A 17,329-nucleotide genomic window follows, 5' to 3' on the forward strand; every position below is an offset into this window, starting at 1 on the left:
AGCAAGAAGATCCAAGAGGGGATGATGCTGTAGGAGGGAAGTGATGATAGCTTTCCTAGCTTTAACTACAAAATTGACATCACCCCCAAGGAGCTGAGTTGCCAAAATGTGCACAGCAGATTACAGATGAGTTCTGAAGCAGATACTGTATCCATCAGCTCTGTTGAGCCCCTGGCCCAGCTTGGCATCTGTGTAAGTTGTATGTAGCTCGGATAGCTTGTCTGCAAGCGGGAGGGAGGGACGGACGGACGGACGGAAGGGAGTAGATTCACAGCTGCATCACCACCTACTTCTCAATTCAAATAATGCGGTACTCCTAGTAAATTGTGAGTACTTGCAGCTGCTGCCCTTTCTCCGGGGGGAAAGCATGAATCTAAATGTTGCAGGTGCTTATTACCACATTTCCACCATGCTGTGGGATTCCCCATGCTGTTCAGGACAGTTGTTCCCATCTGTGGCATGGCATGGGTGAGTTACTGTTGATTTCAAGAGGGGTTGATCTAAAGATCCTCTAGAGGGGAGCAGAACAGGTCTGATGGTTCCCTGGATCTATCTAACACCCACCCAGTCTGGCCTTGCCTGCACTTTGGGGCACGGGACAGGGAAGGAATGGAGCGTTGTCCACAGAGCGGGCATATTTAAATCACCTTTCACAGTACTGGTAGAGTTGCTGTGGAGAGATGAGTGCCAGCTCCTCCTTCCCCTCCAAAAGAGTGCAGTAACACCTAAGCAGGATAAGGTGGTCTTCCCCTCCCCTGGACATTCTGCTTAACTGCCCAAGGAGATGGGAACCCACAGGGGCTGGCTTGGCAGGGCCAGGGCCAGACTGGTGGCCCCAGGGGGGTGATGGGGAGCTGCCATGACTGACTCTGGAGGCCTCATCCTGGCATCACGGCAGAGCAGTCCTGTTTGGGTGGGCCATGCTCAGTGGCGGAGGTGGCATGGGAAGGTTCCTTCTGAAGCACTAGTGGAAGAGCCTTAGACCCAAAAGAGGCTGTTGATAAGTGATAAGAAAGAGAAGGATTAATTATGATATCTAGATCAAATACAGAGCAAAGGGGTTATTAGTTTGCTCTGAATTGGATCCTAGCTGCAGTTTATTTAAACAATGATCCTGCAGGTTGTGTTTGTCTTCGACAGTGGTTTGTTTTACTATGGTGTTGCTCATTAACAACGTATGTGATGTGCTGGCTGCTGTAGGAATGTGGTCCTGTCCTGGAGAACTTCCGATATAGCATCATAGGAAAGAGTTGTGCAGGAGTGTGGTTAAATGTGGCTTTTTCTGATGCTACACGAAGAGTGATCAACTTCAATGTTTAAAGCACCTTCTGTCACAGTATAGATAGGACCTTCCTCCTTAGGTTATGTCCCTGGATTGATGAGTCTGTGCTTTGGACTGTTCGTTCAGCAAGTTTGATACAAGTTCTGGGCTTGTGAGAATCTTTCTGCAGTTCCACCCATCAGTCTTTGGGAAAGCCCTTGAGAACATCACTTGCAGTATTCCAGCTTCTGCTGAAGATGCAGTGCCTGTCATCTTGATGTGGAGATGATTGAGTAAAGTCTCTGATACTCTTTCAGGCCTCTTCCTGTTGGTGTTTCTGCAAATGTCCTCTGTTGGCTCTTTGTGTCTAGCTCTCTGTTTTCTGTGGTTATCCACGTTCTCTTTGCCTACCTCTCATAATAAGAGTGCTATTGAAGGATTTTGATGAGTGTTAATCTTCACTCCTGGTTTATGAGGAGTTATAACAGCTTTTCCTCTCTTGCAGAGTGTTTACCATGCCTCTGGGAACGTTCCTCCTTCCTGTTCTCTGTTTCTTGGGAGCAGCAATTCCACGGGGACTGCAGTATGTCACATTCTCACGCAACACTACGAAATTCCTCCACCTGTCTATGGACTTGGAGTCCGGGACCATTTACCTGGGGGCCACCAACTTTCTCTTTCAGCTGACATCTGACCTGCTGCTGAAGAACGTGGTTCAGACTGGGCCAGTTCTGGACAGTAAAGATTGCCTCCCTCCGGTCTCAAAGCTGGAGTGCCCTCAGGCACACCACACTGACAATCACAACAAGCTGCTGCTAGTGAACGCCGTGCAGAAGGAGCTCATTGTGTGTGGCAGTGTGCACCAGGGAATCTGTGAGAAGAGGAGCCTCACGTCCATCGACCATGTCCTCTTCCGACCAGAGAGCCCCGGTGACACTCAGTACGTTGCTGCAAACGATCCCAATATCACCACTGTGGGACTCATAGCCTACTCCAAGGATGAGGTCCCCTTGCTGTTTGTGGGACGAGGTTACACTAGCCGAGGAGTTGGAGGAGGGATTCCTCCCATCACTACCCGAAATCTCAGGGCCCACGGAGGGGACGTTCAAGCAACAGACTCTCACTCCATTTTCTCCTATGAAGAAACAGCAAAACTGGCTGTGGGCCGGCTCTCCGAGTACAACCACCATTTCATTAAATCCTTCACTTATCGCTCGAGCGTCTATTTCCTCTTCTACCGTCGGGACCTCAAGTCTCAATCACGTGAGTACAAGACTTACATCTCGCGAATCTGCCTGGATGACTCTCATTATTACTCCTATGTGGAGTTGCCTCTGCTCTGCCAGAGCAAAGCCAACACATACAGCCTCCTGCAAGCAGCCTATGTCACCCAGCCAGGAAAAGGCCTGGCCCAGGGGCAGCTGGACACCGAGGGAGAAGTGCTGTTTGCAGCCTTCTCCGCCTGGCAGGCTTCTTCTGGCAAACTGAGCGAGGAGTCAGCGCTCTGTGTCTACGCAATGGAGGAGGTGGATCGCCTGACCAACTGGACTAGGGATGTTTGCTACATGAGAGATGGGAAGTCAGAAGAAGGGACAGAAGTGGCATACATTGAATACGATGTCAGTTCCAACTGCGTCCAGCTGCCAGCGGTAAGTGGCTTTGCACCTTTGCCAGGCTAAAGAGTAGTCTGCAATGTGTTCTTGCGTTGCTTTGTGTTCCTGAAGTCAGTCTGTTTCCTGCAGATGGGTGTTGAAATCTGCTTGGGTTAAAAGCCTCTGGGCTCAGGCTGTTTCTTTGCTACTGCAGCAATGCAACGCAGGAGCTGTGGCGTCCTGTTTAAGTCTGGTCTGTCTCATCGCTGCTGCAGCTCTCTGCCCCACATGGGCAGGTTTCCTTGCAGAGGGGGATGGGCTGTATGTGGCAGTGGGGAGAGCATCTGGTGAGACTTGGTCCTGAGGCCTGTCTCATGGCAACACCAGGCAAGAGCACTGGAGCTGCAGTTCAGGTTGTTCTTTATCGGTATCTTCATCTCCTGGTCTGCACTGCAGGGAAGGAGAGGAGTATGTGCATGTATACCTGTATGTTGCCAAGGGAATTTAAGGGGTGTGCCGAGTCCCTCTTGCTTATAGTGAGGTGCACCTCAACAACTTCCTGCAAGGGCACTCGGGAACAAAAAAAGAACATAACCAAAACCAAGTGTCAACAAAATCCTGATTTTCTATTAGTCCTGCAATATTTTGTGCCCAAGGAAGACCTTTTCCTGACCTGGTTCTTCTTTGTCTCCAAAGCTATAAGAGGTGATAATCCTTCTTTAAATTCTATGGCAAAAGCATGATGGGATGTTGCAGGATAAAAATGTGAACTGAAGTGGCTGTGACCCTGAATCCTTGCAGTCTGTCAGCCACGCTGGCTGGTGCTGTGATATCGGGGACAGTGACACAAACACAGAGCAGCAGAGTTCTCCTGGGGCGGTGCTGGATGCAGTGTCCTGGCGTGAGGCTCTGTGGTTGTGAGTAGCCTGTTTTCACCGAGGGCGTTGCTAGTCTGTAGCAGAACAGCGTGTTATCATGCATCTTTCTTCTACAGAACAAGCTGTCCGGATAATTGCCTCTTCCCAGCTTTATGCTACAAAGAGCAAAGCGGCACCACAGAGCTTTGGAAGTCACTGAGTTTGGATGCGTGGTCCAAAACCAGTTTTAAAATTATGGTTTTCCTTTCAGTAGCTAAAGATGATGGTAGAATACTTGTGGTACAAGGAAAAGGGTAAAGAACAGACTTGGAGCAGGATGATTGTAAGGTCAAGAGGAGTACGTAAGCATTAGGAAGCAGGAGACTGCCCAGCTTGATGTCCTGCTTTCACTGTATTTCTTAGTCATGCCCCATGTGTCCTTAGCGGGGCCACATGGAAGAAATTATCACAGGTGATTTTTAAGGCAACTTGGGGGAGTTAAATGTCAAACCAGTGTAAGTACTCTAGAAAAATCCTGCATTCAAAATGATGTAGAGCCTCCCTGTACCATTTGATCCAGTGGGGAAGTGGGTGCGCAGGGTGGGAGAAAAAGGCCAGTCTTTGCTGTGTGATCACAGGGTCCCAGCTGCACGGTTTGGCACTAGTGGGCTGACTAAAGTATGGCATCTTATTAACAAGTGTGTCCAATGATATGTAAATGTCCTAACAAACTTTATCCTTCACCATTCAGTACATGGTAGCGGTTGTCGTTAAGATTGTGTCTAACAACACGTAAGGGTCTGTGCCAGCTCCAGCCTGCTCCATTCAGTGCTGAGTGGAAGCGGCTGTCAATGAACATTTTATGCAGGAACAGTTTTAACTCGGTTCCAATGGTGGCAGCTTGTGCTGTATGTAAGGATAATGCTAATTAATTTCACATTTTTCTGCCTCCGAACCAGCCTGTGCGCAAGGTATGCCCTTTTCCCTAGTTAGCACTGCCTCCTATTTTTAGCCCAACAGGAGAGGCTACGATTGGCTTTTACCATTCAATACAATCTCTTCAACTGGGAAAAAAAAAATGCTTGTTTTTATAAGAATGTCGCAACCAGTTCATTTGTTCTAGTTTGCTGGAGATCCATTAGTCTTGAGATGCAGGAGACTATGCACATGCTGTTAGCGACTTGATAATTGGAAGTGTGAAACATGTTTCTGCAAGGCTTGGGAAGGCTACATATCTTCTGTGGGTGTAGTTTTCAAGGTATGTAACTTGTCCTTTTGCACCGAGCTTTGTCCTCTTCGTGCATGGATATAGGTTTGTCCTATCGGTGCTTCTCACCTGTGTAATGCAAAAAGGACACACCGGAATTCATGGCAGCAGTTTCATCTCTTCATCTGAACTTGCTGCATCACACCGGATGATCCCTGAAGAGTATTTTGTGCTGCATTGCCAAGATGTTATTCACCGAAAACAATTCGAACAGCTTCTGTGTAAATTCATACAAGCACTTTATACCATTATCATGGTCTTAATCCTGTAGAATGGAACAAGTTTCAGCGCTTGACTGTGATTAACTGCGCTGCAGACTGTCCCTGCGACGCTGAGGGCAGGCGGTGCCAGCGCTGGGGGAGCTTGCACAGGTCACGTTGGTTTACGGGAGATAAACGGGGTGTGTGAAGTGACTTGCCCTTGGCATCGTATATGGGTAACAGCAGTGCTGAGCACAAATGGGATACAGCTATTTCTGACTTGTATGGTGGGTTTTTTTTAAGCAAACTGAAAAGTTGGCCTCAGTAGTGAGGGCATGAGGCTTCAGCATTTGCCTGAATTAATGCAAAGGTTGCAAAAGGTAGCTAGAATCCCATTCAAAAACAAACGCTTGATGCTTTTGAGTATGGAAATTTGGCTGTGACTCGCTTCCTAATAAATCTTACAGGAACTGGACAACTGGAGAACTAGAAATCTTTAAGTTACAAGAAGGTGATTGGAAGAAGCTTAAGAATCAAGTGACAGAGCTGATAAGAAAAATGTATCTGTCACTAAAAATGAATGATAGCTTAGAGGATGGAAAAAACTAATAATAATTAAAACTTGTAACCTCCTCTGAGGCTTTAAGTCAGAGCCTTACGCCTAGTGTGCAGAAAATCAGTTGAATTAGTATTTGAAAGGGAAATAATAAAGCATCAGAATGAAAGTAGTGCTGGTCTAACTGGCATGGTTTCGTAGGTGGAACCGCTGTGTCGAGCCTTGCTTGCCTGCTGTAATAGCAATACATTTGAGAAGTGAATGGAAGTCAGCAGGTTAAATATATTTTACCGTGGGATTTCCATAGACTTTGTCAAAAGCTCCCAATCATTTTTAGTTTCTCCAGGAAGCAGTCAAGTATAGAAAAACCCAAACAAATAAACAAAACCAACCAACCAACCAAAAAAAAGCCCAACAGAAAACCCACAGAGAAACGGGAGGAGAAGGGGGAAAGGGTCAGGTTTTCCAAGGGGTGATGAGCAGATGCCTCAAGAATGCCATGTTGTGCCGTTATCACTGACCTCCGGTGGGGGCAGCTCCATTGCCTGGTGCCGGATGGTACCGTGCAGCTCAGTGCTACCAAGTGCAAAGCCACTGACATCAGACAGAAGCAATACGTAACCCTGCTCACAAGGAGTCTAAATTCAATCACGTGGCCCGAGGCAAGAGAGAGAGAGCTGGAGTCGGTGTGGACTGTGCAGTTAATGCCTCTGCTCCACACGCAGCTTTGTAAGAGTAATTAGTAAGGGGCTGGAGAGGAGGAGCGTGAAAATGTTACCCGTAAGGGATAACATGATGAAGATCATTAGTTTACACAAACCACATTGTTGGAAGACAAGCCACTAATCGATTAAAAGATGGTGGGTTTAATAGTAATTGTTGGGTGAACAATCCTGCATTCAGTCTCCGAAAGGATACTGTAAAATTAAAGTAGACACAGAATAAATGTCAAGAAAGAGACAAAGCGATGGAGGAACTATCCTAGACAAGACTGAGTTTGTTAGTTAGGAAAAAGATGAATCATAATGGAATATCTCCTCTCTGTACACACAAACAGTAAATAAGTTGGCAGCTTTTATTTTCTTTCCTTTAGAATTCAGTAAGTGAAGGTTTGGCGGGACTGGGAGGAATCTAACTGGAACAGAAGGATGGCTGTTTTTGCACAGTGCTGTGGAGTTAATTTTCAGAAGTCTCGCAAGGCTCAGAAGAATTGAAGCAGTGTGCAGAGATGACTCTTGTATTGACTTTTTGTGGGTCTCTGGTTGTATGTGCTCTATGATTTCTATGCGTAGTTAGTAAACTCTGTGGAGCAGGTTGTACTCCACCCTGTGTTTATGTAATGTCCTGATGCTTTGGGATTCTACTTCAGGCTTAGAATTTGTAGGTGATACAACAAAACCGTGCTAGTTGTTGGAGGCGATGCTTGTGACCAGGTGGTTTTGCACTGGAAGCAGAAATTCACATCTTCCTGTTTTGTTCTGAAAAATACGATGAATATTCCCCAAAGCTGTATCATGGCAGTGTATAGCCAGTAATGTTTTTTGGAGAACTTTAGAATTTAGTAGAGTTTCGATACATTTCATTACTGAAACTGAATGGACTTAGCTGAAATGTCTGCAGGATTCTGTGAGGGCACAAACAGCCAACATACCTAAATTAATTATTAAAAGCTGGGATTTTTACTCTCAGTCAAAAAGCTTAGAGGGGTTCAAAGCTGAATTCACTGCTGGGGCACCTGTTTAAGGAATTTGGGTGGAAGGGATGGTGGGAAGTATTAAAGGTACTAATGTTCTTCGTATCCTTTTTTTTTTTTTTTCTTTACTGATTTCCCTGTTTTTTCCACTCCCCCAAAAAGGACACCCTGTATGCCTACCCCTGTGGCTCTGACCACACACCCAGCCCTATGGCCAGCCGGGTACCCTTGGAAGCAGCCCCTCTCCTGGAGAAAAGAGATGCCCGTCTGACAGCTGTGGCAGTGAATGTGGAAGATGGCCACACCATTGCTTTTCTGGGAGACAGCAGAGGGAGACTACACAAGGTATAATCTGGACGCAACAGGAAGCAAAGAAGATAAAACTAATCAGGGATGCTCAGGTGGAAGGGGAAAAAAAGGCGCTTTCTCTTGTCCCTTGGGAAGTCAGGTTCCTACTAAAGATCACCACTATCAGGTGGTCTCTTCTCACATGGTACTGACTGTTGAGAATGTGAATGCCCCAAACAGTGGTCATGTTGCCTTTGGTTACATCTGCACTGAGCCAGCGTCAGGGCTGGTGCATCCTATGTGGTTTCCACAGGTATTGCTCGGCACATGCTTCATGTGGCTGAAGTCACTGCATGGAGATTTTGGGGGGAGGTTGAAATCCTCACACACAGCAGTGGTTCCAACTTGTTCCTGATGTAGGATGGGTGCCCCAACTCGTGCTGTGATACTTTGCCTGCATACAACTGTGACTCTCTTGCAGGTGTACTTAGGAGCAATGGGAGGTGCACATATATACGCTTCTTTAGCTATCCAGTTAAACAGCATGGTGAGTGGAGACCTGCTGTTTGACCAGTTGCAGGAGCACCTCTTCGTCATGACCCAGTCAATGGTAAGAGCAATAAAATCCCTTCCACAGAAGAGTTGAAAGCATTTGAGGTCCAGACAAATGACTGACGGGAGTGGGGGAGCAGAGAAACGATGTGTATCGCTAAGCCTGGCAGCAGCTGCCTGCCAGTCTGGCTTACAGGGATGGGGACTGGCCTTTTGCAAAAGCTGGAGGAAGCGTGGAGGAAGTCTTCTCACCCCAAATCATGGCCTGTTTGCATGTGTATTTCTGTAAGTCAGGCTGTATCAGCAGTGGTGGAGGAATGTGAACTGCAGGCTGTAAAAGGCTGCTCTATTGGTATGAAAACAAGGGACTGCAAATTCCTGGGTTCCTCTGTGTTGAGCTGTTTGGACAACAGTTTGCATCTCCCTCTGAGCAGAAGAATGTGAGCTTTCTGGGTTGACAATTAATTTCACCTGTCTTGGTTTTGCAAAAAGGTTAAAAAGAGAAAAGGTAAGTTTTGTGTAATTAAAAAAAATGTGGTTTCAATCACTTAAAAGATTAAGCTATTCTTCTGTAGGCATGTGACCTACAAAAAGCAGAAATGTGTGGGAAATGTCTTCAGATAGCGGAGGTGCGCACTGACCAGATATATAACAACTTCTTCTCCTGCTTTCTGTAATTCTGTTTGTGCCCAATGGCAGTTGGAGGGGAAGAGGCACTGTGTGATGCCTCAGGCTCTTGGGATATTGGCGTCTGCTGTGTAGGCAATTCAGCTATGGATACTTTGAGAGGATTTGTACAACAGCACTCATATCAGCTCCTTGAGCTGGAAAGAAAAGGATCCTCCTAGCAAAGGAAAAGCAGCCCTTGAGTTACTCTTGAAGGAAAGAACAAACAAAAAATGAGAGCATGCTGGAAAAGCACTGCTTCCCTTCACCCCCCCAGTGCACTTTGAGATACTCAGAAATTTTGGAACACTTCAAAGGAGGAGTTGAAATCTTGTGAGTGGAAAAAGATTAGGGAAATCTGAAATATATCCTTAACAGTAATCGTTCTGTCAATAAAAAAATGCAAATTACATCATGTACTTAGCAAAAGTAATAGGTTGGGGATTAGCAGTTGGTATTTTAAAGTAACTGACAGTGTAGGAGCTGAAGTGTAGTAGCGGATTAAAGAGAGGGCAAGAGGCTGAAGTCAGCAAGGGTAGAAAGTTAAGTATTTTGCAAGTAAAACTTACCTCCAGATGGCAAAAGGTTTTTGTTCCACATTGATCAAAGCTTCTTGGTCTACTTTCAGTCAAAATGATAGTTCTGCCAGAGAGTTGGGCAATAAGGCATTCGGAGGCCTCAGCTAGAGCTGCTGTCTCCAGCTTCAGTCGCGTACATGTCAAGAGAGATGATCTCCCATGACAGAGTCCAGACAAGCAAAAATGAATGGTATTCGGTCTGCTATTCCTTGATCCATTTCATAAAATACAGTTTTATCACTAAAAGTCTCCATATTGCAAAACACATCACAGATAATCCATTAATAGCAATACGCTTTGCTGCGGGGCCTCTGTACAGCCTGACGTTTAGATGTCCTTCACCAATATGTGAAATGGCCGTGCAGATGGGCTCTGGAAACTTGTTCCTTTTTTCTTTAGTTTTATGCAATATTTGGGATTAAGAAGTTTTGGTGAGCATGCAGATGAAGGGACTTCCTAGCTAGGCAGAAGAAGCCATAGACCTGGGACCTGTGCTGTGTGTGCTGTGTTTTCACTGATTTCTTTCTCTGACAGGTGGTAAAGGTTCCCATATTGGAATGTTCCCTGTACTCAGATTGCGAATCCTGTCTGGCGCTGAAAGATCCCTACTGTGGCTGGTGTGTCCTTCAAGGACGGTAAGATAGATCCCTGGTCACCTGCAAGGATTTTGGAGGGATAGTGCTTAGGGATTGTCTCCACTTCCTCTCTTCCTTATGTCTGTGTGTCTGGATTTAGTTTATTTTCAGTTCCTTTATGGGATATACTCTAACTTAGCACTTCTCTGTCTGCCTCCCTAAAACACCTCCAGCAGACAGTTGCACACAAGGGTATCTTTCCATTGCTTTTTGAGTCTGTGGTCACCCCTCACAATGCTCTTGTCCAGTGGATTTCAGCCTGGTTTTAGTCCTGACTGCAGCTCAAACTGCGTCATTTCAAATGTAGAGAAACTGTCTTATCTCTTCTTCTGGAGTCACTCTCTTGTTTAGGACTCTTTTTCACTTCTTGCTCCCCTACTGATGTTGATTAATGAGACGTGGTTTATTCGAGCATGTCTGTCTGCTTGCTGGCTCTGTCTCCCTGTAGAATGCCATAAGAAGTAGTTCATGAGCCTCAAAGCCCCAAAAGTGCCTACCTATCTATATTTTGGCAATAGTTCACCCTATTCTCACCTAAGGTGGTGAGAGGCTGGGACTTTCACAGCTTGTGTATCAGCTTTCCCAAGACTCTAGCAAAGCTTCAGACGGCCAGCGTGGGCTTGGAAGCTGAACGTGTCCTGCTAGGGCTGCACGGATCTCTCACAGGGCTTCTTGCTGTTTCCCTGCAGGTGCAGCCGTCGCTCTGAGTGCTTGCGGTCCAGGTTGAGTGAGCAGTGGCTCTGGAGCTTTAACTCTACACAGCAGTGTCTGTCTGTCCAGTCATTAACTCCAGCCAATATCAGCAGAGAGGAAAAGAGAAATGTGAGTGATGATGATCCTCTGATGATGCTTAAGCATGTAGAAAGTCTCATGCAAACTCTGAAGAGTCACAAGTCTTCCTGTGGCTTTCAGTGGGGTCCTGAATCACTGAGCCTTCAATCACATGTTGTCTGCCTCAGATAAGGGACTTATCTCCTGGTGCAACTGAGCTGTTAATTTCATTGTTTTTTCCCATAAAACTAAATGTCCTTGACTGTTAAGAGTTACTGGGTGTTCTGGAATATTTGATGGCTGGTTGGGTGGGGTCCTTCCTTGGCTTTGGGTCTATAAGGTGACCATGTCTGTGGTTTCACAGTGTTGTCACTTGCTGTCAGGAAGATCTGAAAGAAGCTACCCAAAATCATGGCTTCAGTCTGGCATCAGAAGGCTGGCAGAAAAGCTAAGAAGGTGCTGCAGTGTTCTGAAGTCTGTCATTGTGTCAGGAGGTGGCAAGAACCTGTCTTTTGCTAGAGACTTGGGCAAAGGGGGAAGTTGCCAATCGCTTGGTGGATGCCAAGTTCAGTTTGGGATTGTCAAGAGATGACGAATGGAACAGTCAGTCCTAGGAAGCATTATAGGAAAATGGGTATATATGTAGACAACTACTTTATGGGGCTCTTACTTCAAAAAAAATAGAACCAGAAAATTAGATGAAATTAAGAAGAAGGTGTTAGAGGGCAAATTATTTACTGGATATTATTGAATTGGTAGATATTCCTGGCTATCTCAGACTTACCTTCTCTGCGTGAGGAAGAATTTTACTCATGTTACTTTGAAGATTATGAAAGCCCAGCAGTTCTGACAGAGTCAGGAATCATGTGTCCTTCTCCAGATCCCAGCCAAGCACCAGCTTTGCCAACAGGAGCAGGTCAGTGAAATGTTTTAAATGGAGCATGATAACTCTGATAACATTGTTGGGAGAAAGTACGTTGTAGGTCCATCAGATTGCCAGGATTAACAGCCATGAATGTATGTGGTCTGTCAGCAGGTGTTCACTTCATTCTGTCATAATATCAGTTTGCTTTCTACTTGTGTGTCACACACGTCCTGTGCTGTTTTGGGCTGTTGCCAAATTCCAATGCCAAATTTTGGTATTTGGAAAGGAGATCCTGCTTGAAAGGTTGTATGCAAATCTGAATATGATCTGAAATGCAGGCTAGAGTGGTGGCTGGTTTGGCAGCTTCATCGTAAATCTGGAGAGAGACCTGTCTTAAATACTGCTTTATTATTCAAATCAAAATGCAAACCTTCTCAAAATCCCTGTAGTAGTGGGAGAAGGCAGCACGTGTAAGGAAAGGCAAGAAGAGTCCTTAAAGTTAGATATCAATCTGCAATGCAGCAATAACCTCAGAAAATACATAGTCAGCTTTCTGTTACTGTGAACAATAACTGGCTGAGTATTGCTAACTGACCACTCTAAAGAACCTGGAAAGTTCTCAGTTTATAGTCTTTGCATTGGATTTTACTTGGCCTGTTGGGGTGAGCTTTGATGAGCTGATGTCTTCAAAGAGCTTGTTCATCTGAAGTAAAAGGCAGGTGCCAGCTGGGAAGCATTCCACACAATTCACCTAAATGGCTACACAGATTTTCCGTGCAAGCATGCAGCTGGCTAATAGGTCTGAAGCAATCTCCGTGGACATAACACGACAGCGGAACCCAGCTAACACACTCATTTAATCTCAACTGCCTTCATTTTCAGCATTATTTATGATATTATTATATCTGTTGGCTTTCACTCTGCTTTAGTCTGGAACAAACCAACCAGTTTTCCATTCAGGGTGGTCAGGCAGAGAAGGAAAGGGCTTCGTGCGCTGCCTCTGCAGGCAGAGTGGGCAGTATTAGCTTCCCTCTTTAGTTCTGCAATCGGGGGCCTGAATTTAAGCACAGTTGTGAAAAATCAGTGTAGATAAAGCCGCAGTCTAGTTTTCATTATTACAGGCTTGAGATATTGACTCATTTGTAAGTCAGTCTTGCTTTTATTTCAGGACTCCGTAGACGCTTTACCTATGTTGTTTTTGTATTGCATCTCTGAGGCTTAACAAGTTGCTTCTGTTCTCTAGCCTAAACTTGCTCACAGGTGGTGTGTGTCCGTTTGATCTATTTGCGTTGTCCTTTTGCTTCCGCAGCTCTTCTCCCACTCAATGAACTATGGCCAGGCATTCTTAGCACAGAGTTTTGCCGTGTTAACTGTGCCAACTTTTTCTTTGAGTTCTCAGACTTCCTCTCTTCTTCACTGTATTGCTAACCCTTCTTTGCACGGCTTCCATGCTCTGCTGAGATGAATTTGAAGCTGGTAACCAGAACCATACACTGTTTTCTAAATGATGTCTCATCAGGGCCTTGGATACCAGCACTTTCCTGTTCCTACTTATAATACTTTTCCCAGCTCACTAAAATATTTGTTGGTTTTTTCAGCTTTGTTTTGAAGGTTGCATACCAGTTCATCTGTCACTTTAAGCTGTTGAGCTCCAAGTTGATAGCAGAAGCTCTTGCTCTCAATTTGCAAGTGCTCGACCTCATCTTCTGTACTGTCGAACCACATTATTGGCAGTCATGGGAAATAATGGCCTTTTTGGAGAAAGGAATATTTATAAATATGGTGTCATAACCCTGAAATCCTGGGAGGTGTTAGCCGTTCTACCACTGCCAAATGCAATCACCTCTATGACAGTGATGGGAGTTGACAGTACTGCAGTGACTCCTGCCTCCAGCTGCATATGATACCCTTATTTTCTCCTAATTGTGGCTTTTCATACACACCTCATCATCAGCTATTTTACTAGCATACTGCTTCACTTGTCATCCTATCAGGAACCTAGCTTAGGCCTGACTGATCCTTCACCAGATGTGTTAATTGTTTTGTTGTGAATAGAGCTTGCTTGCAAGAGCAGGTCTGAATTCTGTGAGAGGAGCAATGGACAAGTTTCTTGTTTCTTATTTTTATAGCATATGGTCTTGGAGAAATGGCAGCTCCTGGAGTTGAGCAGAGCATGCAATATCTTCTTATTATTTGGAGAACTAATACCCAACTCTAGGATTGGGGCCATTTGTCTGGAGCAAGATTAATTAGCTGGTTTAGTACTGTCATATGCAAAATATCTCCTTCAGGCTCAAGCTGTCAGCTGCAGTAAGTTTTACCATCTCTGCAGCTTTTTGGTCTATCAGAAAACAGTGATAGTATCTTCCCAAAGAGAACTGGGCTGTCCTGAGGCTTGTAGTTGACATGAGACCTGGATTTAAAGCAGATAAACCTCCAGTTGTTGCAAGTGAGATTAGAAGTCTTGTAAACCTCTTCACTGACTCACTTCTTAGTCTGGACATAGAACAAAGCTCTCAAGGTGAAGGTGGTATGTGAAGGGCCTGTCAGTTCTAAGGGTTTGGTTTTCCTGTGGATGACAAAGGGACACAATCAGCTTTGAGCCTGGAATGTTACATCTTCCTCTAATACAGAGATGACAGTGGAATTAAAGCAGATAAAGATGGAGGGATCTTCAGACTAGTCTTCCTTCCCATGGGTTCGCAAGAGCTGTTAGAAACTACTCCTGACAAACCCGTCCAACCCGTTTTTAGTGGCCGTAGGATAATCCAGTGATTGAGATGCTAGAAGCATGGAAGGAAATCTGTCTCCAGGTTTGACAGTGTCTTTCCTAAATCGTGCTCTGTCTCTTAACAGTATGGCAGACTTATAGTGGCTCCATTTCTAAGAAATTTTTATTTTCATTTTCAGATCATGTCACCATAAAGCTCGTAGTGCGTTTCCATGACATCTTCATTGCTTCTGTGGACTTCTCTTTCTATGACTGTGCTGCAGTGGCCCTGCTGTGGAAATCGGCACCGTGAGCACCTGCTTTTTCTTGTCTGTAGTTACAGGGAGGGTGGCTGTCCTTTCCTGGGTTGTCTTAGCAGCTGCTTTTCTGTCATCGGTCCAGGTGCCAGAAGTGTGTGAGCAGTCTCTGGGGATGTAACTGGTGCATCCAGCAGCACCTCTGCACCCACAAAGCAGCCTGTGAGGAAGGAACCATTATCTACAATGAACGGGTGCGTCTCCTACTCGGTCCTAGTCCTGTGTTCTATAACAGCCTCAGCGAGTTGCAGTGAGTCAGATCTCTTCTCGGGTAAAATAGCAGCCATCAGCCACATCAAGTGAGGAGGTGAGCTGTTGGAGCAAAGCCTCCCCTTGGAGCGACACAAGCCTCTGTGTCTCTGGTGTTACAAGGCCTTGCTAGGTTTCTGGGGAAGTGCCATCAGATGAAGCAGGTCACCCTTCTCCTGGGGTTATCCAGCCTGTGTTTTCAAAGTGAGGGATAAGAGCTATCTGGCAGGGAGGCTGCGGGGAGGAAGGTGGAACCAGATGCCCAGTTTGTGGCTGCCGCAGGTGACCTTGCAGTTTTGTGGGGGGTGAAGGCACGCAGAAGCGAGTGCAGGCATCTGTGGGAAGAGGGAATGTTGCTGATCTTCTGTACCATGAGCATTCCCCAGCCACATCCCAAGACAAGGTGGCATAAGATGTAGCTCTTACTGAAATCCAGAGGGTGAAGCAGCCTCTTGTGAACACCGCTATGGGAAATAATATGGAGTGTTTTCTGCTTGGGTTTTATTCTGTTTCGTTTTTCTTCTCACCCCACCATGTTGTTTTTCTCTAGGCCCAGATCTCAACCTCAAGTGTGTTTCCTTCTTCAGCAGCTCCCCTCACCAAGTCCTCTACCACGGCCCCAACCATGGCCACAAAACCCATCACTCCCCCCATGCGTGTGGTACCGAGCACTGTACCCCCCACAGAAACCAACCATGTCACGCTCTCTGCAGCCTCAGATGTGACAACTGAGCCTACAGAAATCCTCAGCTATACGTACTTGACCCTCTCAACCGAAGCAGCCTCTCTCCAGGCCGTCACAGAATCCCCTCTACCACCACCAGCAGACAAACCTGCTGTCACTGTGCTAGAGACGACTTCTCCTGCTACATCTGTCCTCACCAGCCCATCCAAAAACATGGATCACGCAGCCTTGCCCACTGAGGGACCAGCCACCGCCCAGGAGCCACGGCACACCGACCCACCCACCACCCTAGGGGGTAGTCCTCTGCACACGTCTGCAGCAGCAGTAACACCTTCCCCTCATGTTACCAGTTTCAAGTGGCCTCCGAGTTCTTTTCCTACCACAGAGGCACTGACATCTGCCATCCCATCTCCCCAAACCCCCAGTCAGGTGTCGGGGGTGTCTGCTGCCTCTGAGGACTCTCCCAGATTGCTGGGAACTGAACTACCTGCTTCAGAGCTCCCACCATCAGCTCCCCCAGACTGGCTGCTGGAGGAAGGCATGGAGCTCCAGGACACAGAGGACTGGATGGATTTGCTGCAGGCTGAGAATGACACATCTCCCTTCTCTGCTTCAACTCTTTTGTCGGGTGATGGCGATTCTTCAGAGAGGGATGTCCCTGACTTTCCCAGGATCCTCCACCCTGACCTCGACTATCAGTACGATGCTCCTGAGTTTTGGGAGGAGGTAAGTTGCTGGGCTTTGGAATTCACAGTCTGAGGCTGTAACACTTTGAAATTTTCATACAGACCGCTGGTCTAGTATTTCAGCACACAGGAGAGGTTGTGCCCTCTGAGACTGTAGAAGCAGACCGCAGTAATGTGCGGAGTGAGTAGTGGCAGCCTGAGGAAGAAAAATGTCTGCAAGGTTCCCAGGTCTTGTAGAAATGCTGCTGGCCTGAAGGTGGCAGCTGCTGTGATGTCCAGCATATTCACAGCTTTCTGCTGTTCACCTCTTTGGGCTTTTGCACAGCTTTCTTGTAACTTCATGGTAAAGAAGCACAGCCATGTCTTCGTTCAGGCGGGGCTTGTTTCTCTGTTGGCATGTTAGGCTTTGATTCCCTCTGTCAAAACCATGGAGTTCTCTTTCTCTAAAGACCTGTGTGTGTTTTCAGAATGAAGAGCTTATCTGGGGTCCAGATGCCTGTCCCTGTGTGCAGGGAATCCAAGGAACTTCGCTGTTTCCAGTCAACGTGGCGAGGAAGATAACCTTGCTGGGAAAGAACTTCCACCTGTATCAGGTAGTCAGCCAAACACCATCAGCATTGAGAAACTGTATTAATGCAGAGAACTGTTTGGGCAACCTGTCCACTGGACTGCTAAAAATATGTGTAAGACACGGTTGTGGCTCTCCCTAGGTTTCTCCTGTTTGCAGAATCACCTAGAGGAATGAGCTATGAATAAAGAGTTACATAGCTGGATTTATTGGTGGGTAGGAGGTTACTCAAAGAAAGGAAGAGTACAGGTGTGCACCGACCTGCTGGAGAAGATGCGTGCATTTGGATTAGGTTGCATCTGTGGTGCACTGTAGATGGTAGTTCTGGGAATA

The 17,329-nt window shown here is 46.2% G+C and overlaps 1 protein-coding gene across 2 annotated transcripts in view; it reads left to right on the forward strand.

Annotated features, from left to right (window-relative positions):
- The first annotated feature begins 1,772 nt into the window (after positions 1-1,772).
- Positions 1,773-17,329, forward strand: part of PLXNB1 (plexin B1) — a 38,442-nt gene continuing 22,885 nt past the window's right edge. The window contains exons 1-10 of one of the 2 annotated variants that reach the window (XM_009889874.1): positions 1,777-2,910; positions 7,589-7,771; positions 8,196-8,324; positions 10,045-10,145; positions 10,835-10,967; positions 11,676-11,832; positions 14,692-14,800; positions 14,894-15,002; positions 15,608-16,468; positions 16,896-17,021. In XM_009889874.1, the coding sequence (XP_009888176.1) occupies positions 1,777-2,910; positions 7,589-7,771; positions 8,196-8,324; positions 10,045-10,145; positions 10,835-10,967; positions 11,676-11,832; positions 14,692-14,800; positions 14,894-15,002; positions 15,608-16,468; positions 16,896-17,021 (3,042 nt within the window). Of the gene's footprint in view, positions 2,911-7,588; positions 7,772-8,195; positions 8,325-10,044; positions 10,146-10,834; positions 10,968-11,675; positions 11,833-14,691; positions 14,801-14,893; positions 15,003-15,607; positions 16,469-16,895; positions 17,022-17,329 lie in introns of both variants that reach the window. The other variant, XM_009889875.1, reaches the window with a different exon arrangement.

The sequence above is a fragment of the Charadrius vociferus genome, unplaced genomic scaffold (assembly GCF_000708025.1).
Source record: "Charadrius vociferus isolate BGI_N301 unplaced genomic scaffold, ASM70802v2 scaffold257, whole genome shotgun sequence".
In the NCBI taxonomy this organism is placed as follows: Eukaryota; Metazoa; Chordata; class Aves; order Charadriiformes; family Charadriidae; genus Charadrius; species Charadrius vociferus.